This window comes from Ictalurus punctatus, chromosome 5, assembly GCF_001660625.3.
Source record: "Ictalurus punctatus breed USDA103 chromosome 5, Coco_2.0, whole genome shotgun sequence".
NCBI lineage: Eukaryota > Metazoa > Chordata > Actinopteri > Siluriformes > Ictaluridae > Ictalurus > Ictalurus punctatus.
The window spans coordinates 8,173,702-8,199,311 of NC_030420.2; the positions used below are offsets into that span (position 1 = coordinate 8,173,702).

The following is a 25,610-nucleotide window of genomic DNA, read 5'->3' on the forward strand; positions in this document are numbered from 1 at the left end:
TGCATTCATCCTGGATATCACGTTTTCATCAGTTGTTCCAATTATAATATTTCCTCCATCCTTCTACCTTTTTGTATTTATTTGAACGATTCCTCATTATATATATCGGTTCCACTCTTTTCCGTTAATCCGTAATATTTTTATTTTAGTCTCATGTTTATAGCACGATCTAAGATCACTCCTAGGAATTCTGATAGGTGACTGTGGTAAATAATGTAGTGAGCTCCGTTGTACCAGCAGGTTTCACACAGTTAGTATTCCATTCATTATGTTTTAACTTATTCATTATAAACAAGCCGTTGTGGCTCAGTGTTTTCTGCCATATGAAATCATGACAGCTGTCTTCTGTGAAACGTACTCAAAGTACAATCATGCACTTATGAATATTATATGAAAGTGTGAAATACACCTATTTACCATTTTTAGGGTGAGCTTCAAAATATAAGGAGATGAATATCTACATACCGGAAATATGTATATGTACTGTATAAAAGCCTACCTAAATATTTGGGTTTAAAACCCATCCAGACTGTTTTTAATCTCTGTTGTGATATTATGTTCAATGAGATTTATACTACATGTAATTTCATTAAAATGAATGCATGTCTATTTTAAACCGTTTTATTTTCTCTGGCAACGAGATGTTAAACTTTGTTTTTGTATATAATGCATGGAATAGTTAATGCATTTTATTAAATGCTGTACCAAGATGGCGTATAAATGTTGTGGCGTAGAAATACATATTTATCTGCCAGAGACTAAAAGTAAGCAAGTAATCTTTTTTTTTTTCTTTAATTTTTTTTTTTTTTTTTGACTTTAACTCATTTATGTAAATTGCAGAGAAACTAATGACCTCAGTGTCTTGTCAACAAAAGCCTTTTTTAAAGATATACATGTATAAACAAATTGTCTTGGATGTGTCCTTTTTAATTCTAAAAAGACTAACTAATGTAACGTAACTGACAGGTATCAAATCATTTTGTGACGAGTTACTGCACTTTATATATGGATTTACGCTGTCAAGTTTAGATTGCTTATGTATGTTTTTTTTTCTTAATGCCGTCATTTCATATTGATGCTGTTAACTAAAGAAAAATTTTAAGTAAAAGAAAACAAGCCAACATAAATCCATAAATGAAGACAAAAATAAAACCAGTAATTCAATTAAAGTGCACCTATTATGGTTTTTCAAATATTACCTTTCATGTAGTGTTATGTTGCTGTTTGTGACTGTAAAAAGTCTGCAAAGTTTCAAAAATCAAAGCGCATGACAAACGGAGTTATTGACTCCCAAAAGAAGGAAGCGATTCTGAACAGCTGAAACAAGTCGATTAGTAATTCTAGACTTACTTACTGTATTAACCTACGTAGGTTTGTAACAAAAAGCCCCGCCTCTGGTCTTCATTAGCTGTTTGCAAACAGAAGGAGCTGAAACTCGTTATGGTAGTGGGCGTTTCCGTTTTGAAACACGCTGACAGCGGTAGACCAATCAGACAGCCAATCAACCAAACAGACTGCAACATCTGACCAATCAGAGAAGAGTATGCTCTCTGAAAGGAGGAGTTTAGAATGAATCCTTTAGAACGGATCATTTAACGAGTCATTTGTGACACTGGGGGGGAAAAAGGTAATGCTGCAATTGAAATTATGAGCACATTAAATTTTTTTCTGACTTTGGATGCATGTAATTCTAGTGTATGAGACCTTTAAAATAAAATTGGGCATGTTTAAATACCATAACAGGTGTGCTTTAATAATGCTGCTGCATAAAAAGAGGACGGGCTACAATGACTCGGCATGTAAGTTCAATTTGCCACAACATCTTCTTTTAATGCTGTGCAACACTTCATTCGAGCCAGCACTAAGTAACTGATAAGTGACCGGTGACTGTGTGACTGCTACATCTCAAGCTGCAGTGTGCCATATACTCCTATTCCTGGATACTCTATTCCCATGATTCATACCCTCCTGCTTTTCCAAAATGGCATTGGGGAGTTCGCTTTGGTGTCTGAGACAGTTTGAATTTTGCTTATGCTGTTCAATAATATGCATTTTAATTGGCTTAGACACGAGTCAAAATAACTTCCACTTCTTTCTTCTGCGAATGCTGTTTACTTGTCATTTTAGTACTGTGAGCTTTGCCTTTTATGGAATTTTTGTGGGCATCACCAAATGCAAATAAGCTGTGCCATGTATGCATCTGTATGCATGTACGCATTCATCAACATACAAAGGAAATTTCCAAAACTTTGGTGGAACTGACAGGAAATTCGCCAGTGAATACATTTTTTATTAATTAAAAAATGAAATGTACTCTTTATTGGTGGGCACGGTGGATTAGTGCTTAGCACGTTTGTCTTCAGGGCTGGGGGTTTGATTCTCACCTCCGCCCTGTGTGCGTAGAGTTTGTATGCTCTCCCTGTGCATGGGGCGCTTCCTCCAGGTACTCTGGTTTCCAGTTCAAAGACATGCACTGTAGGCTGATGGGCATCTCTAAATTGTCCGTGGTGTGTGAATGGGGGTGTGAGTGTGTGTGCGACTGTGTCCGGGGTGTGTCCCCTGCTTTGTGCCCTGATTCCCCTGCGATAGGCTCCAGGCTCTCCTGCAATCCTGTGAAGGATAAACGGTACAGAACATGTATGGATGAAATGTACTCTTCATTGGAGGGGGGCACAGGCACCCCATCCAGGGTATCCCCCTGAGGTGATCAAAGCCAGACAATGGTTGTACCACCTGTGACTGCTCAGGAAATTCAGGGTCTCCCGAGCGATCCTGAAAACTTTCTATACTGGGGCTGTAGTAAGTTGACTGACTCAGTGCATCTCAGCATGGTATGGAAACTGCTCTATCCAGTAACACAAAGACCTGCAGAGGGTGGTGTGCTTTGCTGAGTGCATCCCCGGGTCTGCTCTCCCCTCTCTGCACGACATCTACACCAGGTGATGCATTTCAAGAGCTGCTAAAATAGTTAGGGATTCCACCCACCATGGTCTGGATTATCTAATGGTCATTATGGGCACGGGCCCAGGGACCCATGCACACATGGGACCCAAGTGAGGGGAAGAATATATATATTTTTTTACAGTGCCGAAAACAGAGGGCAATGTCTGGTTGGGCCACAAGACATTGTACCGAGGGGCTTCTGAATTCCTAATCCCGGCCCGCACACACCCACCGGGAACTGTCTGCTTCCTAAAAACAGACAGCTACAACTGAGTTGCTCAGGAGGAGCTTCTTCCCTCGGGCTATCAAAACTCTACTGTACGGTTACTCTGCACTCTACTGACACGCTGTACGCTGCACTTTGCATCATTACTACACATAACACACTGTATGTTTTATCCATCCATTTTTTGCACATTTCCTGCTTATTTTGTTCACCTTTTTGACCTTCAGGGCATTTTGCACGTTCCTCTACATATATTTCATATTTCTTATCTTTTTTATGATTATTTTTATTCATTCTGATCTTTTTTTTTATTGTAATGAAGTATTTAATGCGCAGTCTAGAGAGGAGTAGGCCAGGTTTTCATTTCACTTCAAAGTTGTATACTGTGTATAATGGTGTGTGTGTGTGTGTGAAAGAGAGAGAAATAAAAATCTTGAATCTTATTTCACTGTAGTGTGAAATGAAAGTCTCCTCCGAGTCGCTAGGTGGCAGTAAATTTGGTTTCCTCCTCACAGTAAACAGAGCAGAACAAGAACATGAGCCATAGCGATGGGAAGTTCGGATCATTTTACTGACTTGGATCTTTGAATCTCGTTCAGCAAAATGAACGAATCTTTTTCCATGTCATTTCGTTCATTTCAGCAGAATATAATTCAAATGTTACATGTTAAACTCCCCAACACATCTAGTACTTAATAAACTATAAAATATACTATAGGCTAATGCGACCACGGCCGAATTACGAGAAACAGAAAGTATTAATTCATAGTTTAGCTGGATCTTCGGGCTATCTGTTAGTTCACCTCACCTCCCGATCCGAGTCATTCTTTGATTAGTTCACGTCTGGAGTCTTCGGGTCCGAGTCGTTCCTTCATCTCGTTTCCGGTACTGCATGGTGCATTGCCTATGGGGCGGCCACCGTAAGAACAAACGACTCAAACCCGAAGACTCGAGACGTGAACTAATCATATCCGTTTCATGTACAGTACCTATGGGGATGTCTCTGCGCATGCGCGGTCAAAAAATGAACGAATCACTCTCTGAAACAACTCGTTGTTCCCGAGTCATATTAAGGATTCGTTCAAAATGAACGAATCGTTCATGAACGACACACCAGTAATGAGGTGGTGGTGCTGAGAGTCATATTCTCTACGCGCGTGCGAATTAAAACGCATTTAATCATGCCGATGAAAGGAAGGTTCCCCATACGGAGGACGTTAGAATATCTGCAGAAAGGAGAAGTGGTCTTCAAAAACTCGGTGAAGATTATGACTGTGAATTACAACACGCGTGGAGAACTGAGCGAAGGCGCAAGGTCAGACACTTTTTAGCCTGCTAGCTAACCTCCACCAACTCCAGTCCTGCTGGTTCATGTGGCTCAGCTAAAATCCTTTCCTAAACGTTTAAACTACATGGCTGCACCCCTTCTCATCGTATAAACTGTGTAAAGAGTACGAATTAATTGGTGTGAAATGTTTCTGTAAATATCCCTAAATAAAAACATTCTCAGGTGGCTAGTTCTCTTACAATGAAGCTAAAAGATGCTGAGCTGACATTACAGTCCATGTTCTTAGAAATAGTCTGCTTTTGAATTAAACAGAATTTAATTCTGTCTAACACTTTAGTCACGATGGGTTTTATTTGAATAAATGTATTTATTTATTTTTTTTTGTTGGTGTCATTTGCAGGAAATTTGTGTTCTTCTCTGTGCCACAAATACAGTACAAAAATCCCTGGGTTCAAATAATGATGTTCAAAAATATGACCCCATCACCTTTTCTCCGATTCTACCTGGGTAAATACATGTTGTTGTTTTCTTAGTCTAGTTTATTACTTAAAGTGCACCTAGTATGTTTTTCAAATATTACCTTTCATGTAGTGTGTTATAGAGCTGTTTGTGAATGTAAAAAGTCTGCAAAGTTTAAAAAATCAAAGTGCATTACAAACGGAGTTATTGACTCCCAAAAGAAGGAACCGATTCTGAAACGAGTCGTTAGTAATTCCAGACTTTACTTCCTGTACAAACCTACATAGGTTTGTAACAGAAAACCTGCCTCTAGTCTTCATTGGCTGTTTGCAAACAGGAGCTGAAACTCGTTATGGTAGTGGGCGTTTCCTTTTTGAAACGCGCTGACAGAGGTAGACCAATCACAGCAGACTGGGACATCTAACCAATCAGAGCAGAGTATGCTCTCTGAAAGGAGGAGTTTAGATTGAATCCTTCAGAACAGATCATTGAACAAGTCATTTTTGACACTGGGGGGAAAATGTAATGCTGCCGTTTAAATTATGAGCACGTTAAAGTGTTTTTTGACCTTGGATGCATGTAAATCTATTGTATGAGACCTTTAAACAAAATTAGGCACGTTTCAAAACCATAATAGGTGTGCTTTAAAGTGCTAAGGTTCACCTAGTGGTCGTGCTGACGACCACGAAACTGCCTTACCAACGTAGTTCTTAGGAACTGGCTTCAGTGTACTCGTAACAGGACAACAATAAACTCAGACATAAACAGAGCGCATGGAGAATGAATATATATTGAGTATTAGGTCCATTGGAAAGACTTGTCACAAGTCACAAGTTATTTTTTTTTGGTAGGTGATGGCGAGCAGGTATTGGTGGACGTAGAAGGAAAGGACTATAAAGAAATAACCCAGCATGTCAAGAAGATCCTGGGCAAGTCAGAGTAAGTGTTATTTCTCCTTATTATTATTATTATTATTTTCAGTTCATGAAACACTATTGTATTGTTGAAGCATGTCCTTGATCAGTCATCTATCACTGCTAAATCAAGACTGTTAAAGTAAATAATGTAGATGTTTCACCACGCACTCGAGGAGCTTCGTTAGCCCTCCTTTTTAATGCAGTGTAGATTCTTTAGGCTACAAATTGTTTTGTACTTTTTCCTTTGCCAAAGCCTTGTGCCTCCAAAATGGCTTCAAACACGCAACCAGTGTCTGCTGATGTACGTTAGAATAAAGTTTCTTCTAATTTCTTCTCTTGAAGAGGAGAAGAGCACCCTTAACATAAAGCTGTACATGGCTGGAATTCAGGAATGTCTTATGAATATATGTTTAAAAACCTCAAAATAAACCTAAAGTTTGAAAACTGTTTGAATTACATGTGTATTTAAAAGAAATTGCAGTCAAGCATTCGAACACAAAGGACATTAAATTGAATACGTTTTACGTTTAACTTATTAAAGTTTTCACTACCAGTCCCAGTGTAATTTTTGAAGACGGTTCCATGCCCGAGTCAAAAGCAGTAACGTTTGTGGACAAAAATGGGAAATGCCACATACAAACATTAATGCTTTTCATTAGTGACATGGAAAACACGCTAAACTGAAAAGCGAAACCTTCACTGCATTGCCTGAGCTCTTCGGTAAACCCCCCCCCCCAAAACAACCAGCAGTTTGCTTTTTAAGAATGAAATGGTGACGGCTCGTGTCCGAAGTGAATGGAATTCCCTGTAGCGTTGCATTTCACTTTCATCAGTGTGTTGGTCATGCCATACTGAAATGCACTCGCTGTCTAGATTCGTAGTTGTAATCAGAGAATGACTTCTAAGCTGTCCATATACGGACAGCAACGGAAATCTTTGTATAAACGCATCGTTTCTTCGTCCCGACTGCATCGAACACTTAATCATCATTTTTTCAGATTTATTACTAAAACATGACAAAATTATTAACACCACTAAAAATGCTTCTAGCTCACAGCAGGACCTAAGGATATGAAATCTTGGATTTATTTTCAGCACATATTTCTGCATGTTGCTTGCACTTATTTTTTGGGGCTTGCACAATGTGACCATCTGCAAATATACACTGATAACTCCTAGGTTTTGCTGTTTAATCATTTAGGCCCAAGATACAAATTCATTGTGTGCATGCGCAAGACTCTTAACACGCCGCTCCCTGTGTTTTTTCCCCTCACAGTAAAGTTCTGCAAGCAGAGGCGTTAGCCAAGATGGAGTCCTCAAACCCTGCGAACTTCGGGCCCAAAAAATACTTCCTGCGCGAGTGTATAAGCGAAGTGGAAGGTCAGGTTCCTCACCCAGGTCACGTGCCTTTGCCAAAAGAGATGACTGGCAAATACAGGACCAAAATGGCTGCGAGCTCTGAGGACTAAACCTGGTCACAGGAAAAAGGACAGGACAGGATTGTAACATTTCATCCTTTAATCAGTTCTTCTGCCCAAATGGACTGCAGTCAGTATGTGTGAAAATGCTTTCCTCATACTGTGGAAATAATAAGCAGCCATGGTGTTTTTTTTTTGTTTTTTTTTGTAAAATATAAAATGGACTGTTGTTTGATTACTTACTTGGTCTTCACTAAGACATGATGATAAATGAATGACACCACAGTAAAGATTCATTTGACCGCAATATTCTTACTTGATCAGTTTTATTAGTGCTGAGTTTGCATTCTGAACGAGAACAGGCATCAAATGCGACCAGACTTTCCACTGACATTAGCCACAAACACATCATTTATACATTAGAGAAATATCACCAAAAAAACAACAACCCTGTTCCGCATTTAGCCCTATGCAGACGTGTTTTTAGTGATACTCCGTAATCATTTAAACTGAAATACTGCCTATTCATGATAAATAAATCTCGGAACTGCTGTTAAAGGAACTTTGTGTATGTATTGTGATTCTCTCCTAAAATGTATAGGATGGCACTGTCAGTGCACAACTGGTTTAGTGTTAGACAACTTGTTCATTTTGTAACTAAAATGGAGAAAAAATATTTAAGCAGACATCCAACATCGGCATTGAATTAAGAAGAGATTGCAGAAGGTGCAGCATACGACGTCAAAAAGCTATTCAAACAGATTCAAGAACAGTAAGTCGCATTAACAGTTCATGTGGGAAATCGATCAGAAACGACAGAAAGGGTCTGACAAGCTGGGAAAATGCCTTAAAATTTTTTTAAACTAAAATCTGTTAATTTCAGCAAACGACTTGAGATTATTCATACAAGTGTTAAACCAGTGGAGCATGTTCCCATGACTGTTGTACACAATATCTGTAAGCAGTTATACTAGACACGTAGGGGCTCTTTGCATTCGATTGACATTTTTCATTCGTCAAGGAAACAAAGCAGGCACATAGATCTTGAAATCTGAATACCCACCTACTATTGAATACCCACCTGGTACAGATTTCCTTGACAGAACTCAATGGCTACCCAGTGTATCATTATATCATTTGTTAATCATGGCATGCACACCTTTCCAACAAAGATATCACAGATTTTTTTCTGCCACGCAAGAACCAATCACCGTCAGCGTTTCCTTATTATGAGGAGAGCAATAATTATAATTATTACTTAAAACACATTATTTACTATTCGAAATAATCTAGTTAAGAGAAAACATCTCGGTATTACAAGTAAGCATCTCATTAGGACTGGGCAATATGACAAAAAATATCATATGATACTTGAGGACATTTTTATGATGCACGATGTATATCACGATATATAATTTAGCTACCAAACTGTCCCACAAAAGAGTAGTAAATAATAATAATAAAAAAAATCAGGTTAAACTGGAGTTTGTTGATACTTTAATGCCTACAAAGACAAAGAGGATAAAGTTGTTAAAAAATGACCTCAAAATCAACGGTACCATTTAATTTGCAATTATTAAAAACGTAAAAAAAAAAAAAAAAAATACACATCACCATACCAACGATATCTCAGAAAAGTGTATCACTTATCTCGATGTTATAGAGATATATCGCCCAGCCCTACATCTCATTACTGAGATAAATATCTTATTACAATAAACATTACTATGAGAGAAATATTTTATAAAACCAATATAAACATCCTTTTTACAATATAGCCTACATATTTCCCTATGGATAAGTTCTGACAAATTGCACAGTTGACATAATGGGTTCGTGTAATAAGATGCTTTCCCGTAATAACGAGATGGTTTTCCGTAAAAATAAAATGTTTTCTTATAATAATGAGCTGCTGATGAGATTTTTCTTCTCGTGTAACAGCAATGCACTGCCATACAAATGAGCCCTCGAGCAAACCGATCAATCCCGACCCATCCCGTGTTCTACGTGAGCGTTTTTGCGATCAAAATGAATCAGCAAATTTACACGGAGGAATATAATCACGATCGTATTTGGTCATGTTGTGCACCGCTTGGAGAAAGCACCGTTTCTGATGTGCTGATAATAGTGTTATGATGACAATATTGTTAAGTCATTGAGTATCCTTCAAATATAAATCACCTGTATAATATACATCATGAGGAAAACCTGAGGTCAGCCTTCACTCTCCTTGTGGTGACCTTTGTGTGTTCTTTATGTCTGTTTATGTTAGAAAATAGATTTGTTGGTTTGGCTCACGTGTGTTACATATAAGCCTAAGTTTCCTAAACATTACCAAACAATGGGCCTCATTTATCAAACTGCCTACGAAGTCTTTGCAGGAGCATTTACACAAGAAATGGGTGAAAAATTCATGAATTAAAAAAAAAAAACAAGGCAGGTTTATGTCCTAGAAAAGCTCCTATGTTTGTGTAGGTTTATATATAAAGGAGACTCATTCATGTGAGGCTTTTAATTGCATAATTGTGATTGGTTGCTGAAATTTTCTATAAGAATTACGCTGTTGTAAATTTTCAATTGCACACTAATTTAATGACGATTTTATCTAACTGTCATTTCACGTTAATGACTTGAAAAGACATCAATCTAAAACGAATCCATAAATGAAGATAAATATGACTAGCTATTTAATTAAGAAGAGTTAAGCCTGTGACGTACTCGGCTCGAGTAGGCAAACGAGACCGCAAGAGCACGCATGTTCTGGAGCCCTGATCTGTAAAAGGGCATCAGAGTAAAGGTAACAGCAGAACAGAGATTTGAAATGGCTACTATTTATGGAAATGCGTTCTTCTGTTCATATATAGCGGCGCTATTGTCATCGTGTGGAACAATGCGTCGTGGTACAGATTTTGACCATACACAATTTCTACACGCGTAGCCCAGGAACACTCCTTGTGGAGCCCCATTTTGTTGTTGCATGTGCTGGTTTGCGTGGAGTACAGTATATAACAGGCCTTAGTGTGTGCGCTGCAGTGGCTGAGCTGCATTACTGGTAGATTTAGCGTGCTCTGCTCTTAGAAGGTGCACTTGCTGTTTAGTCGTCATTTTGTTGTTTTTCAGCACCCTGTGAGCTTTACATTTAGTCTTGGGGTGTCACGAAGTGTAAATCGTCTCCGCTGTGAACGCATTTATCAACATGTGCATGTAAATATGGAGAAAAAAAAAATAGTGTTATCAAAAATGGTCAATCTTGGAAGGCATTTTTAGTTCGGTTTGGTCTACGAAAACATTTACACACTTCACTTAAAGAGTGATAAATGAGGCCCGATAAACCTTAGAGCTAAAATAAACATCTTTATGACCTAATATAACCAAGATAATGACAAAATGGTGTGTTCATGTATGACTAACATTTAGAAATTCTGTGTATAAATGTTAGCGTCTAAGTCTGTTTTTTTCCAGCTTTCTTCAGCTTTAGGTCTGTCAGTGATAGGTGCATGCCATCAGCCAGTACTAGCGACTGAAACAAATGGCGAAACATACAACACTTAAAATGCATCTTTACTTCCAGTGTCCTGATCCCAACAGAAGAAAAAAAAAAACAGTACTTGTAAGAGGGACACAAATCGACACAGTGGTCAGTGCACTTTTCTTTTCTGCTCCTGTAAAGTGCACTGTAGCTCCCTCAGGTTTTGGGACAGCAGCTCGACTTCATCTGTGCGTCCACTGAGCTTGGCATCAAATATGTATGCGCGGATGTTATCGATCTGCTGAAGCAACAGCTCTTCCTCGATCATGTCGTCCAGTGCTGGACTGTCATCATCATCTTCAAAGGGATTGGTTGAGGCGGATGGCGTCTCGGCTGCTGTGTTACCTTTTACACGGACCTCAATATCATCCTCAAAGGGGTTTCTGGAAGAACGTTTTTTCCCAGCATCTTCTTCCTGCACTTCATCCTCACCTTCCTCGAAAGGGTTGTATTCTTTGGGTTTTCCAATAGGTTTCTGCTGCTGCTCTCTCTGGATCTCTTCAATAAAAGGGTTTGTGGAGTCTTCCTCAACCGGAGTGGCATCTTCTTCATCAAACGGATTTAGTGAAGCCTCTCCGTCAGGGGGAATTGTAGTGCATTCATCTCGCTGTAAAGGTGGCGAACTGCCTGGCAAACGTGGAAATGAGTTTATCGACAAAGTCTTGTGTTGTGGACTTGTTTCCAAATCCCACTCACTCTCGCCTTCTTTTTCCCAGTGTTCAACATTCTTTGAATCCCCCAAATCTGAAGAGTCCATTCTGGATATTTCGCTCTCCAGCTCTCTCTGCTGGAGATGAAGGATCTGGCTTCTTTGTAGGTCCTCCTCCTGGGCTTGACGTTGGGAAAGCTTAATGGCTCGGCTCATCTGCTGAGCGTCGAACTCCTCCCGAAGCTGTCGCAGGTTCTCCTCTAACATGGCTGCCTCATCGGTGCGATTTGCTACTCGTGCCTGCTGGAGGAACGATTCGATGTTGTTTATCTGCTGCAGCAGAGGGTCGTCCAGTTCGTTGGCCGAGTGAGAAGTCGAAGAAGGCAACCAGCCACCGCCTTTCGTTATGCGAGGGCCTGGTGCGGGCCGAGGGACGTCTCCATTGGCACTGTGGGTTGCACGGTTCTTCTCAATTTCCATTCGACGCTTCTGTGATTCCAGGGCCACCTGAAACAGCAACAGGCAGTCATACAACAAACACTGGAGAACAAGGAAGGAGAACAAGGAGTTTTTTTTTTTTTTTTTTTTAAATAGACACACGAGACACTTGAATGTGAACTATAACTTCACAGGACTCAGAACAATAATACCTTAATCTACTACGGTGTGTAACATTTGTATGTTCAGTTTCGCACTGGAGCCGCGAGGGTAAATGTAGCTAACAAGAAGTTAAAGTACTTTTTGTTTATTATATTTCCCCAAAATTTTTCAATAAACAAATGCCTTCAAAAATCGTCATTCCAAATGACACTATTATGCTACATAACCTACTATGTAAATAAATTCATCTGTAGAATGGCACAGGTCATATTTACAAATTATCATCTTTAATGCTTTTGGTACATTTATGTGATTCAAAATTGACTAAAGGGGAAAAAAAAGAAAGAAAGAAAGAAAAAAAAAAAAACACCACCTGATTTCAGTTGTACAAGATAGCTGCCCCTTAACTACTTCTATGTATTACAGTAAGTTGTAGAGTCCTAAATATTAATAGCAATAAGGCATGTGACATTACTGACCAACTGAATTCAGATCAAGGCATATAGTATTTACAACTTTTCTTATTAGCTATACTAGGCTCGTCACTTCAGTGAAAAAAAAAAAAACAACAACTACTAAACAAGCAAATCATCTTGCAGTAAGTGACAATTTGTAAAAAAAAAAAAAAAAAAAAAAAAAAAAAGTCTCATTGTGAAAAGCTTACACTGTGACATATTAGAATGTGGAGATACTTAATCATACCTGAATAGTAAAAATTAGAATAAATAAACATTACAATATTGTTATTATGCATGTTTCAGAACAATGTTTAATATAGAACATAACTAGAAGTCTATACGAGAGGTATTTAAAGACCTTTTTATGCATTTTGTGCATTGTACTTGAAAGGAAATTCTCTTATGTCATGTACCCTCTTATATTATGAACTGCTATCAAATACCTGATGAATGTAATCATTTTATTACCTTGTATTAATTTAATTACCTCTTTAAATAAGCTGATCAACTGCTATCCTTGATTATCTTATGTATTTCCGTGTCAACATGACACAGGACTTATTTTGTATTATGACTATATGCTGTGGGTTTTGTTTAAATCTGTCTGACACCTGGTCCAGTAGAAACCATCCACGCACTGCTGTTATCAGTGTATAAATACTTTTGGTTTGCATGAATAAAGTGGGATGTCTTTATGAGCATGCAAGAAGTCAGTGTGTGTTCATTTTAGACCCCACAGGCCTGAACGCTCCATGGTAAACCATGCTTTCTACAAGTTAATAGAAGTGAATAGAAGTTAATGGTAAAACAGGCTGGAAGGCATGACGGACGATCTGACAGGCATGAGGCACAATCTGAGATCCCGGTAACGTGGAAATCTAACAGTACTGGAACACAAAAATACGCCAAAACATCTGTCCTTTTTTCATAACAAAAACAGCAGATGAGCCAATCGTCCTTTACGCAGCGTACCCAAGTTCTCAGATAACCTGAAAGTGGACCTCATACGGGTGGGGTGGGGGTGGACTTGAATACTTCTATCATGTTGGTTAATGAGGTTTTTAATCACATGCATAACTGAAACAGATCCATAAAAAAGAATCAAGTATGGGAGTATCCATGCTGATATGAAGTGCATGTCTATATTAAAATCAGAGTTATCATGCAGCTCGTCACCTGTCTCTCCTGCTGGAGCTTCTTTTCCTGTTCCTCTTTTCTTTTCTCTTTCAGCTCCTCATATTTCTCTTTTGTAGGAAGGGACATCAGGCCCAACAACTTCTCCTGTACAAACATGAAACATGGCAAGGAACATACATGTAAATATACTATATGGCCAAAAGTATGTGGGCACCTGACCATTACACCTACACGTGGATCTTCCCCGAATTGTTGCAACTAAGATAGACGCACACAATGGTAAAGAATGACTTTGTATGCTATAGCATTCAGACTTTCCTTCATTGAACCATGTTTCAGAACAACAATGCCCCTGTGCACAAAGCGACCTCCATGAAGACATGGTTTGCCAAGGTTGGAGTGTAAGAACATGAGTGACCTGCACAGAGCCCTGAGCACAACCCCACTGAACACCTTTGGGATGAACTGGAACACCGACTACATGCCAGGCCTCCTCATCCGACATCAGTGCCTCATCTCACTAATGCACTTGTGTGGCTGAATGTGCACAAATCCCCACAGTGATGTTCCACAATGTAGTGGAATACCTTCTGCTAAAATGGTTATTAGAGGTTATTAGAACAGGGAAGAGGAACTAAATCTATAATGGGATGTAAAACAAGCACATACAGTCGTGTGGAGGAAAAAAAAAAAAGTATACCCCATGGAAATTGTTGGCATTTTTTGACATATTTAGACAAGCAAACATTTGATCCACTTTGAAACAGTGCCTATTAAGAAAGTTGATACACTATCAAATGACACGTAAAATTGATATTTTGGAGTAATTTTCACAATGTAAAATGAACAAAAACAGATCAGTCATGTGGTAAAAGTAAGTATACCCCTATATTAATCATCACACCTTGAAATTTATAAAAATTAGAATCAGGCGTTCAGGATTGGGTGCCAGTGATCATGACCTGCTTAGGGCGTGCAGGTGGAACCCGACTTACTTAGATCCCTCTCATATCTAGTGTCTGGTGTTCCCTTTGTTACTGAGGTGTGTGGTGTCATCATGCCAAGCGCTGAAGAGCTCTGTAAGGCCTTCAGAAAAAGAAAAAAAAGACAGAAAGAAAAAAAAAAATGTTGTGGATGCCTAGGAGTCTGGCAAGGGATTTAAAAAGACCTACAAATTATTTGAAATACATCATTCCACTGTAAGGAAAATCATCTATAAATGGTGCAGATTTCAGGACTGGCCGTCCCAGCAAATTCAGCCCATGAGCAGATCGTCTAATGCAAAAAGACGTCTCCAAGAACTCCAAAATTTCATACAGTAGCTGCTAGTAAGTCTTGAAACTGTTTGACCTGCATGGGAAGCGTGTCAGGAAAAAGCCTTTGCAAGACTATAGTTTGCCAATGAGCATATTGGTAAAGACCAGGCCCTTTGGAATAATGTGCTCTGGACAGATGAATAAAAGATAGAGTTGTTTGGCCACAATAACAGCAGAGATGCTTGGCGCAGACCAAAGACAGCTTTTCAGGAGAAGCACCTCATACCAACTGTGAAGTATGGTGGTGGAAAGTTATGGTTTGGGGTTGCTTCGCTGCCTCAGGGACTCGCTGCACTACGAATTCTGCATCATATCAAAGAGTGCTTGAAGATAATGTTGAAGTTGAACTGAAACCGAACCTTTCATCAGGATAACGATCCTAAGCACACTAGCAAATCCACCAAGGAATGGTTCAATCAGAAGAAATGGAGGGTTATGGAATAACCTAGTCAAAGCCTGGATTTGAGTCCCATTGCAATGTTTTGGGGGTTTTAAATGGGAAGTACATGCAACCCTCAAACATCTTGCAACTGAAAAAATATTGCATGGAAAAGTGGTCAAATATTCCAGAAATCCTGGTGGACAATTATGCTCAACACCTACAAGGCATTTTTTCTGCTGAAGGGGGCAATACTAGCTTCTGAGGCCAAGAGTGTACTTACTTTTTCAACAGAGGAATGTCACATTCATTGATATTTCTGTTGAATAACTGATTGAAAAAGCTAATTTTCCTTGTGGTTTCGTCCAAGTATATCAACATCACTAATAGGCACTGTTTCAAAGATGATCAAATGTTTGCTTGTCCAAATACGTCAAAGAAGCCAACAATTTCCATGGGGTGTACTTATTTTTTTTCCACACGACTGTATGGGTGTGATTGGTCAGGAGGCCACATACTTTTGGCAACATAGTGTATCTCCTTGGAACAAATGAGCTAGATTAAGGATGAATTATGCAGACTGGGTGTGTCTCAGTGTCACCTGCACAAAAAGCGTCGCAGAGTAGCGCACCATCTTCTGCAGCTGGACAGCTTTTGGATATGGTGGGACCTCATCTTTTAGTCCAAGTGTCAAAATCTTCTTACTAAGACAGACAGACAGACAGACAGACACACACACACACACATTCTATATATACTCAGCAAAAAAGAAACGTCCCTTTTTCAGGAGACTGTATTTTAAAGATAATTTTGTAAAATCCAAATAAGCTTTAAAGATCTTTATTGGAAAGGGTTTAAACACTGTTTTTCATGCTTGTTCAACGAACCATAAACAATTATTGCACATGCACCTGTGGAACAGTCCTTAAGACACTAACAGTTTACAGCCGGTAGGCGATTAAGGTCACAGTTACAATAACTTAGGACACTAAAGAGACCTTTCTACTGACTCTGAAAAACACCAGAAGAAAGCTGCCTAGGTTTCCTGCTCACCTGCGTGAACATGCCATAGGCCTGCAGATGTGGCCAGAGCAATAAACTGCAATGATGCCTGTAATGTAAGACACCTAAGACAGTGCTACAGGGAGACAGGAAGGACAGCTGATTGTCCTTGCAGTGGAAAATGACATGTAACTGTGTGTGTCCCCAGACGTAATGGAGAACTTGCAAATGCCTTGATGGAAGAGCGGAGTAACATCTCACAGCAAGAACTGACAAATCTGGTGCAGTCCATGAGGATGAGATGCACCGTAGTATTTAAAGCAGCAGATACTGACTGTTACTTTTGATATCAACTCCCCCTTTGTTCAGGGACTCATTATTCCATTTCTGTTCATCAAATGTCTGTGAAACTTGTTCAGTTTATGTCTCAGTTATTGACTGTTTTTATGTTAATACAAATATTTACACATGTTAAGAAATTTTCCGGAAATAAAAGCAGTTGAATGTGAGAGGATGCTTCTTTTTTGCCAAGTGTATGTATGTATGTATATTGTATTTTATATACACACACACACAGTACTGTGCAACAGTTGTAGGCACCTTTTTTAGTAGAGACTTTGTTATAGATTTTTATTTTAAGACTTCTACATTACTGAGTAAGTACAAAAACATTTTAGATTTCCAAACATAATTAAATGTTAGAGAAAAATGTTTGTATGTCAGTAAAGAAAGCCGCATATTAAGTGGTAAGAGACACCTTTCGGATAAAAAAACTCAATGAAGGCTGCTGGGTTTTGCTTCAAAATTAAGAAGCAAGTGCGACAGTCAAAATCTCCAGAAGAACCGTGTTTGGTTCTGCAAAATGCTCAATAAAACATACAGCTCCTTATAAAACTGCACTAATTCTACCTGAGGCTACTTTTTTTTTTGTTTTGTTTTTTTTTAAAGCAAAGGTTGTCACACCAAATATTGCCTCTGTTTCATTTATTACCGTTTACTGCTCTTTATATATATATATATATATATATATATATATATATATATATATATATATATATATATATATATATATATATATATATATATATATATATATAAAGGAGAAACATTTAATTTTATTATTTTTGAAGGCATCATTGCTCTACAGCATTTCTTTGCATGTGCCTAAGACTTTTGCACGGTACTGTGTATAGAAACAAATATAAAGAACTTCACAGATTATATTGACCTACATAAAAATTAAGTCTGCGTATATAAAAACTGTACCCTACCTTAGAGCATCAATGTGCTCATAGTATTTCTGCACCTCCCTCCGGAGACCAGAAGCAGTTTCTAGGTCATAGGCGGTCTCGCCAGCACTGCAAAAGAAAGGCTTGCTATTTATGGTGACAATTTCAATGAGATACACCAAACTGACCAAAAATGAACAAAAAACCCCCCAAAAAACTAGTGCAAACCAAGGCCAACTCTTTTACCGTAAAAAGTTGACACAAAAGCCCTTGAACCTCCGGACACAAAAACAGCCCCAAAGAATCAATCAATGATCCGCCTCCACATTCTACATTTGGTACCAGGTGCGTTTCCTTATGGCGGGAGAACGTATTGACTGAAAATTGACCCCAGTAAGTTTAAAATGCACAGTACTCCTGTTACACCAAACATCTGAGGGCTTACTTGAGTGACTCGGCCATGCGGATGTACTCCGGCGCCCTCTCGTCCACTTTCTCCATGCACATCCTTAACCTCTATACAGACACACAGAGTGAACACCGTAATATTTCTGATGAAATGTAAACACTAAAAGCGCTTTCCAAATAAAGAGAATGATGAATGTAATATGCTGAAAAATATTCATATGTTCAGTGTCACATCTGCCTCTTTTTTTTTTTTTTTTTACACATTTTTTTTTTTACACACACACACACACACACACACACACACACATATACATATATATATATATATATATATATATATATATATATATATATATATATATATATATATATATATATATATATGTGTATGTATATGTGTGTATGTGTATATATATATATATATATATATATATATATATATATATATATATATATATACATACACACATATACATACACATATATATATACACACACACAGATATAGTATTTTTAAAAGAAAGTAAACATTTCAACTTTTGACAATGCAGCAGAGACAAGATACTGTTCACCTGCTATTGTTTGTTGAGGAGAAATAAGAAACCATACTATTAGCAGTGAGAAGATTCCACAAAACCTGATTGGAAAACTGATTTCTGGTCTGGAAGGGTTGGTTGAGTTTGGATGTGCGTTTTATAGACAATCCACTCTACAGGCTACTGTAGATCCTGGGGGCGGTGCTTCATGAACATGGGTGGGGAATGGGGGGGTGGTCTCAAGGAGTAAGTGTGCTTAAAAAAAAAAAAAAAATTAAAATAGGGCTGCACGATTATGGCCAAAATGATAATCGCGATTATTTTGATCAATATTGAGATCACGATTATTCACTGACTTTAGGGACATGTTTATTGCATGTTCACATTTAAATAAACAGACCGCTGCTTTCACCTCCATGTTGTGCTACATTCCTGCTAATGTACAAATCTTTGCATCAAATTAGACTGATCCTTAAAGTGCATCATCTTGTAAAAGCAACATATAAATAAAATTGTACCCAAAATATAGGATAAGTAAAGATAATACGGATTTACTCTGTGGATGAATCTTCAGCAACGTTTTTTTGGGAATTGTGCACAGCATACCTGAACCAGTTTATTTGCAAAGTTTTTTCCTGTTCGGCGTGATGACGTTTAATATCCCCGACAACGTCTGTAGTCCCATTTAGCAACTTGATAGTGTCACGATTTCCCCTCACACAAAGCTCTGGAGCACACAGCACGCTCTGAAACCTGAAGTGAAGCTCACAGCGCAAGCGCTAAAATGCTTATTTCCAGGTTTTAGAATTACAAAACATCATCCCTGCGCCACTCTATGGTGACTGGCTGTAAGTTTAGGAAGCGCTTGACTTGAGATCGAGATCAATATTCGATTAATTGTGCAGCCCTACATTCAAACGTCGAACTGAATCTTACCGAATACACCTTTAATTCAAACAGGTTTACGGATCCAGAATACACTTGATCTTGTTTCTCCGAGTACAAAAAACTATAAAGAGTAAGCTCTGGCTCTGGTTCCATCCCTATATCCAAAAATAAATAAATAACTAAATAAATAAATAAACCCGTATGCTTACCTCGTAGAGTTTGACAATGTCTGGCACGTGGTCTTTCTCTTCCAGTTTGTGCTGGTAACGGAGCAGAGCGTCCATGCAGTGGTGGCAGCAACGAATTCGGTCTTCGTCTTTCTCCTCCAGCACAGAGCTCACTGAGGAGAGGCTGGTGATGGAGCCGCGCCGCGAGGTCTGCTGCACAGTGGGGCCTCCTCCACCAGGGGATGCACCCTGCCTGGGACTGCCAGGCACACACAGGGCCTCTCGTGTGCCACTTGTTAACTTATCTGAAAGCAGACACACAAGTGGACTATAATTTAAAGTAACAAGTAAGCCAAATATAATAATTACAATAAAACCTGAATTACAATGACAGAAAAGGTCTGTGCATGTAGTAACTTACACGCCAGAGGGAGAGGCACAAATTCCATGCACTTTCTGCACATAATGGAACCGCAGAGACGGCAGTGATGACGCCGGTTCCTGATGCTGAACCTGTCCCCACAATCAGGGCAGAATGGTACGTCCTGATCGCTCACCCATGGCACAACTGACTTCTCTAGTGCTGCACAAATAACCAAAACATGCTCTGTTTATATCAGTGTATATAGCTCATGGTGGCAGTAACATTGTAGAGGTTCAGTTCTTGTCCCTCACCCACCTCTTATCTTCCCACCATCCATATTGGTTCTATCAAAGGAAATAAGCTAGAAAAAGATACAAATAAATAAATAAATAAGAAATGACCATTTATATATGCTTAAGTGAATGCTTAATCTGAAGAGCTGAATATCATTAGCACTTTAATATTACAAAAATCTATTTTATATGGGTTGCCTAATGTTTATACATTAACAGAGCTAAAATGTAGTGCATACACAACACTAAGACTGAACACTCACCTTCTCCAACCTGATGATGCGCTTGTTGACCTCAATGACATAATGGTCAATCCTAGCAGCTCTGTGTTTCTTAAAAATTTCCAGGTGACTCCGAGTGGCTCCTGGGGAAACAAACAATCAACAAACTCATTACAATTCTCAGGACAAAAGTTAAGTAATATTAGTTGTTGCACTAGTCAGATTTTCTGTTGAAGTGTGTACACAGTGCCCGTGTTTTTCGACCCACTCAAAACACACGTCCATATGGGATGAGATTAAACCGACTCACCGAGTTCTTGAGGCTCCCACATGTATGGATCCACACCTCCATAGTAAAAGGACTCATAACTGCTCTCAGTTCTCTCGTCACCATCCCGTTTCAGTAGTTTGTCTTTAGCTTTCTTTGCTTTCTGCACCAGACCTAAGTAACAATATCAGAACATGAAGCATCTTCAAAGCTCCTTCAGCATTTACTAGCTTTAATACAACATGATTCAAACTGCTTCTACTTACACTGAGCTTAAGTGTTCATGGGGTATGTTTATGGAAAAGTAGCATTTAATTCCAATTTCAACAGAATACTTCACCCATATACACAAATACGATGCATGACTGTGGGCCCTGAGATGGGTACCTTCATAAACGCATTTCTAAATGATACCAGGTATTGTTTGGATTTTTATGGGACTCGCATGCTAAACAGAATGGGATTGCTATTTGGCCTGGATGAGAAACCCTTATATTGCCTTCCGAAGTGGCACTGGCTTCATCTCAGAAAGGTAGCCATAAACGTCAACCCCCAAAAGGATGACAAGTCTTTACAGCTAAATCTTACTACTGAGCCAGCCATTTTCGTATTCACACAGCAAAGACTTACAAAACCAAAACTGATCATGGAGCTGTAATTTAAAATCACTGATCAAATCTGACTAAGTGGTATAGATAATAATTTTGACACTGCAGAGGTCATTATAAGTTGCATTTTCAGTTGAATTTGGGGAAACCACTTGAATTCGTTGTCTTGAACTATTTGAATTGCTTTTGTTTGGTTTGTTCATTGCAAACAGCTGAAAGTCTGTAAATTTTGACAATAAACCTGATCTGCAATGGGGGTTGAACAATATTGATTGCAACTGTATGCTTAAAATAACTGCCACTTAGTCAGCACTCACTCTTGAGTTGGCCGCTGACATGGCGGTTGTCTCCGGAGTGCGCTTCTTCATAGTGATCCTGCAGCTGGTAGAAGGACTGCAGGTCTTTCAGACACAGCGGGCAAAGGAAGCCCTCCTTCACCTCGGCCGAGCCATCCAACTGAGCAGCGTAACTGGAAGCCATGAGGTCGGCGAAGGTCAAAACAGACGTGCCGGGTGGGTTATAGTGGAGAAGACATCGTTAGTAGATCGTGCCACACCTGAACAACCCGGAGTCTCTCCATTGTTGTATGAGCAAGATCAGGGGGTGACAAACATTTGCACAGGAAATCTAAATGTGGAGGAGACAAATACAGATTCCATCAAGACCAGCAATGCTTTCGTTTTGTACATCATGTGATCACTAACCTTATTACATACAATGTCTTAAGTTTTAAGTTGTAATGTTCTACAGGTTGTGGTTTTCTATTCTGCAGAACTGGTTCTAGGGATGTGCGATTAATCGAATCTTCGATTATGGCCTCCGACGATTATGAACACAAAATTGAGATAAAACGATTATTGTGCCACATTCCATTTCGCAACGTTCTCATTTTGTCTTTTTAAAAAACTGCACACCATTTTTCTTTAAAGCGGAGCGCTTTCGCCCCTCCCTAAAAGGCCAACCTCGCTCCCCGCCAGGCTGCGGCATTTTTAGTTCAGCTCGAGCCAAGATGACTGAAAGAGCTCCTTTGGTTGACAAGAAAGGTTAAACCATTTGGAAACAATTTGGTTTCAAGGAATCCGATGTGGAACGCAAATAACGTTTGGTATCATTGGGCTTATTTCCTCGAGTGTCACGACAGCTGGTCTAAATACACTCATTTCCTTTCTAGAGCTAATAGTGTGAAACTACATGCTGATGTAAACCAGAAGACAGAAGTGTAAAGTTCATTTATGGCGATGCGATTCACCAAAATGAGTCATGTGACGTGCTCCTCTAGCTTACAAGAGAGACATCAGTACAGTAAAAAGAGATGCGGAAAACGCAGAAATTTCATGCAAAAGCATAAAAAGAACTAATGCAAGTAGCTATCCAGAACATAACTAAGTAAGAAAAGTACATGTAGAGACAAAGTGATCATTTATTTGTTTCATTATTTAAGTATAATATATACGTATATATAAGTATATATATATACACACACACACACACAGTATATATACTGTGTATTTATACTGTGTATTCTATATATACCCCTCACATTTTGATAAATATTTGATTATATCTTTTCATGTGACAACCCTGAAGAAATGACACTTTGCTACAATGTAAAGTAGTGAGTGTACAGCTTGTGTAACAGTGTAAATTTGCTGTCCCCTCAAAATAACTCAACACACAGCCATTAATGTCTAAACCGCTGGCAACAAAAGTGAGTACACCCCTAAGTGAAAATGTCCAAATTGGGCCCAATTAGCCATTTTCCCTCCCCGATGTCATGTGACTTGTTAGTGTTACAAGGTCTCAGGTGTGAATGGGGAGCAGGTGTGTTAAATTTGGTGTCATCGCTCTCACACATACTGGTCACTGAAAGTTCAACATGGCACCTTGCCACCTCAATGAAGCGATCCTTCATTGGGGATTCAATGAAGGATTTAGTAAACGACAGAAGTTACACTGCAAGTGTGCAAATACAGCATATAATGACCAGAAACTGGAATTAAATTAAACCTTTTAAGCAACTTGCACCAGTTTCCCCTTACACACAGTGGAACATTTTTTATATAAACAACTTTGTGCTCATGCAGCACTGTTTAATTTCCGTGGTGTTTAATATAAAATGCCCCTCTGCCTTTGAGGACTTCCTCAGTCACTTGATGATTTCTCCTCCATCTGATGGTGACTGAGGTCATGTTGGAATAAAAGGTAACGCTGACAAACAGTAAACTGAAGAAGGTCATTCTGGTGACTCTGGGTATTAGGCTAAAGCTAGCGGCATCGCATTACGTGCATATGACGTCATGTGCCGTTGACTAGGAAGTGGCTTATACTTCCGGTTAGTAAAAACCGCTTGTGCTCCATTTGAAACGATATTACCTTCCTAAAATTCAGACTAGATGGTACGCTGTGCATAGTGCAACTGCAGAGTACTTCATTTGGGACACGACTTTAGTATTTACTCTCTGAGGCATGTTTGCGGAACACAAGTAATGTAATGAGTAAATAATCCACCTTGTTCACGTTCATTACACCTGCGACTGTATTTCACGTGTAAAATACATCACCGCTGATGATGTGTTATGGATATGTTAGCTGAAAAGCATCAGCCCAAATGGAGGTCAGATCTAGAATTATAATCATTGCTCTAGAGCTGGACCTGCTCCAACTCCTCCAATCAACTCAACCCTAATCCAGGAGACATCCAGTGTACAACATGGAACAACAATCACGTTTCTCCAGACGGAAACATGGAAAGCTGACTCAACTCCGCCCATAGAGAAGGAGCTTGATCAAGTCTGACTCCACCCCCTGGATTTTTGGTTCTGCATCGAAGAGTACTGGAATCTTAAGGGCGTTTCAATCTGTATAATCCCCTGACACAACCGTCACTAGCTATGCTTCCATCCACATATTTTTATGCAAGTTTTGTCACATTATCGCATTAAAAAAAATGCTGGATGGAAACTCCAGGCACGAATAAAATCTCCAAAATGTGCATAAAAACCTTATGCGCTCAATTGAGGCGGGACTTTTTTCCCCATAAACTACGAAGGAAACACATTTACTGAATAAATTCCTCAATGCACATCAAATGCGCCTTTGCCTCAACAAGTCCCGCGCCTTTGCCTCAACAAGTCCCGCGCCTTTGCCTCAACAAGTCCCGCGCCTTTGCCTCAACAAGTCCCGCGCCTTTGCCTCAACAAGTCCCGCGCCTTTGCCTCAACAAGTCATGTGATTGGATGACTAGCTCAGAAAAGTAAAAATGTCAGTGGGATATGTGCCAGTTTCCACGGTAGTGGCAATTTTCTTCTCTTGAAGACATGAAATGGAAACGGTGCTTTATTTGCAAACCTGTTATGCGCTATTCTGATTTTTCACGTAAGTTAAATCCGCTACTTGGTTGGAAACACATCTACTGACAGTCTGCATGAGTCTACAGTCTGGGAGTGAAAGAAATCAGCCCCAGCCTCGCTTCTTCATACCATCCTGTTCATTTTTCTTACAAACATCACTGATACTGTTTCTCCAGATTTCACACAAAATCTAAATAATATGTTTTTTAAAAAATTGAACAGCAAATAAACTAATGTGGAGGCTAGAAATTAAAACTTTTATTGATGGTTTTCATTTATTTATTTTAAACACATAAAGGCTTAACCCTGCTAGTCCAGTCGACATTCCAGTCCCCCCCCCCCAAGATTTGAAAAGAAATCTTTCAAGACGTTGTGTTTTCATTCTCTTCTACCGGTTTTCAACAACCTGAAGGTAACATAACATTCATTTTCACACTCTTTCCTGTTTGAGGTCCTATAAAGACCTGTCCATGATGACTAGCCAGCTAGCTAAATGTCGGCTATCTTAGAGAAGATCAACACAGTTACATTATAATTCGGGAAAACGGCATTTATGCTATATTGTTAACTCTAAATTTAGCTTGAAGTGTATTATTCTATTATATTATATTCATATAAAGTGAATAAATTGGTAAGACTGGAACTGGCATTGTCTTTTGATACCGTTACATTTAAACACGACAATAAAGCTAGCGCTATATTGAGCCAGCTGCTAACTGTAAACAAAGCAAATAATAAATAAATAAGTAAAAACCCACCTCACACAAACGAGCGTCCTCGGTGATAACGGATATTTTACCAAGGTAAATAAATCTCGAGGTCCTTCAATGGCTACTTTTGGCCGTAAATAATCTGACAGCTCGTAATAAGGTAACTCCAACTGGGTCAGACTGAGAGTTATTTTCCCCCTACCTGTATTAAGGCAAACCACGCCTCCTGTGTGTGATTGGTTAATAC

The 25,610-nt window shown here is 39.0% G+C and overlaps 3 protein-coding genes across 4 annotated transcripts in view; 1 reads left to right on the forward strand and 2 right to left on the reverse strand.

Moving 5' to 3' along the window:
- The window catches only part of LOC108265469 (cytosolic sulfotransferase 2), a 278,533-nt gene that overhangs the window by 105,598 nt on the left and 147,325 nt on the right, over positions 1–25,610 (reverse strand). The window lies entirely within an intron of this gene.
- mrps25 (mitochondrial ribosomal protein S25) lies at positions 4,276–7,802 on the forward strand. Its single transcript, NM_001200487.1, is given in 4 exon segments — positions 4,276–4,484; positions 4,858–4,964; positions 5,768–5,855; positions 7,110–7,802. Coding segments are annotated over 4 exon segments (522 nt in total). The 5' UTR covers positions 4,276–4,350; the 3' UTR covers positions 7,303–7,802.
- On the reverse strand, positions 7,544–25,587 carry LOC108265169 (rabenosyn-5). The gene is made up of 12 exons (XM_053680163.1): positions 25,412–25,587; positions 21,621–21,930; positions 20,738–20,869; positions 20,470–20,570; positions 20,229–20,274; positions 19,971–20,132; positions 19,592–19,854; positions 17,996–18,066; positions 17,593–17,679; positions 15,921–16,023; positions 13,664–13,768; positions 7,544–11,936 (listed from the first exon to the last, which is right to left on the reverse strand). The coding sequence occupies exons 2-12, from the start codon at positions 21,781–21,783 to the stop codon at positions 10,890–10,892; spliced, it is 2,280 nt and encodes a 759-aa protein (XP_053536138.1). The 5' UTR covers positions 21,784–21,930; positions 25,412–25,587; the 3' UTR covers positions 7,544–10,889.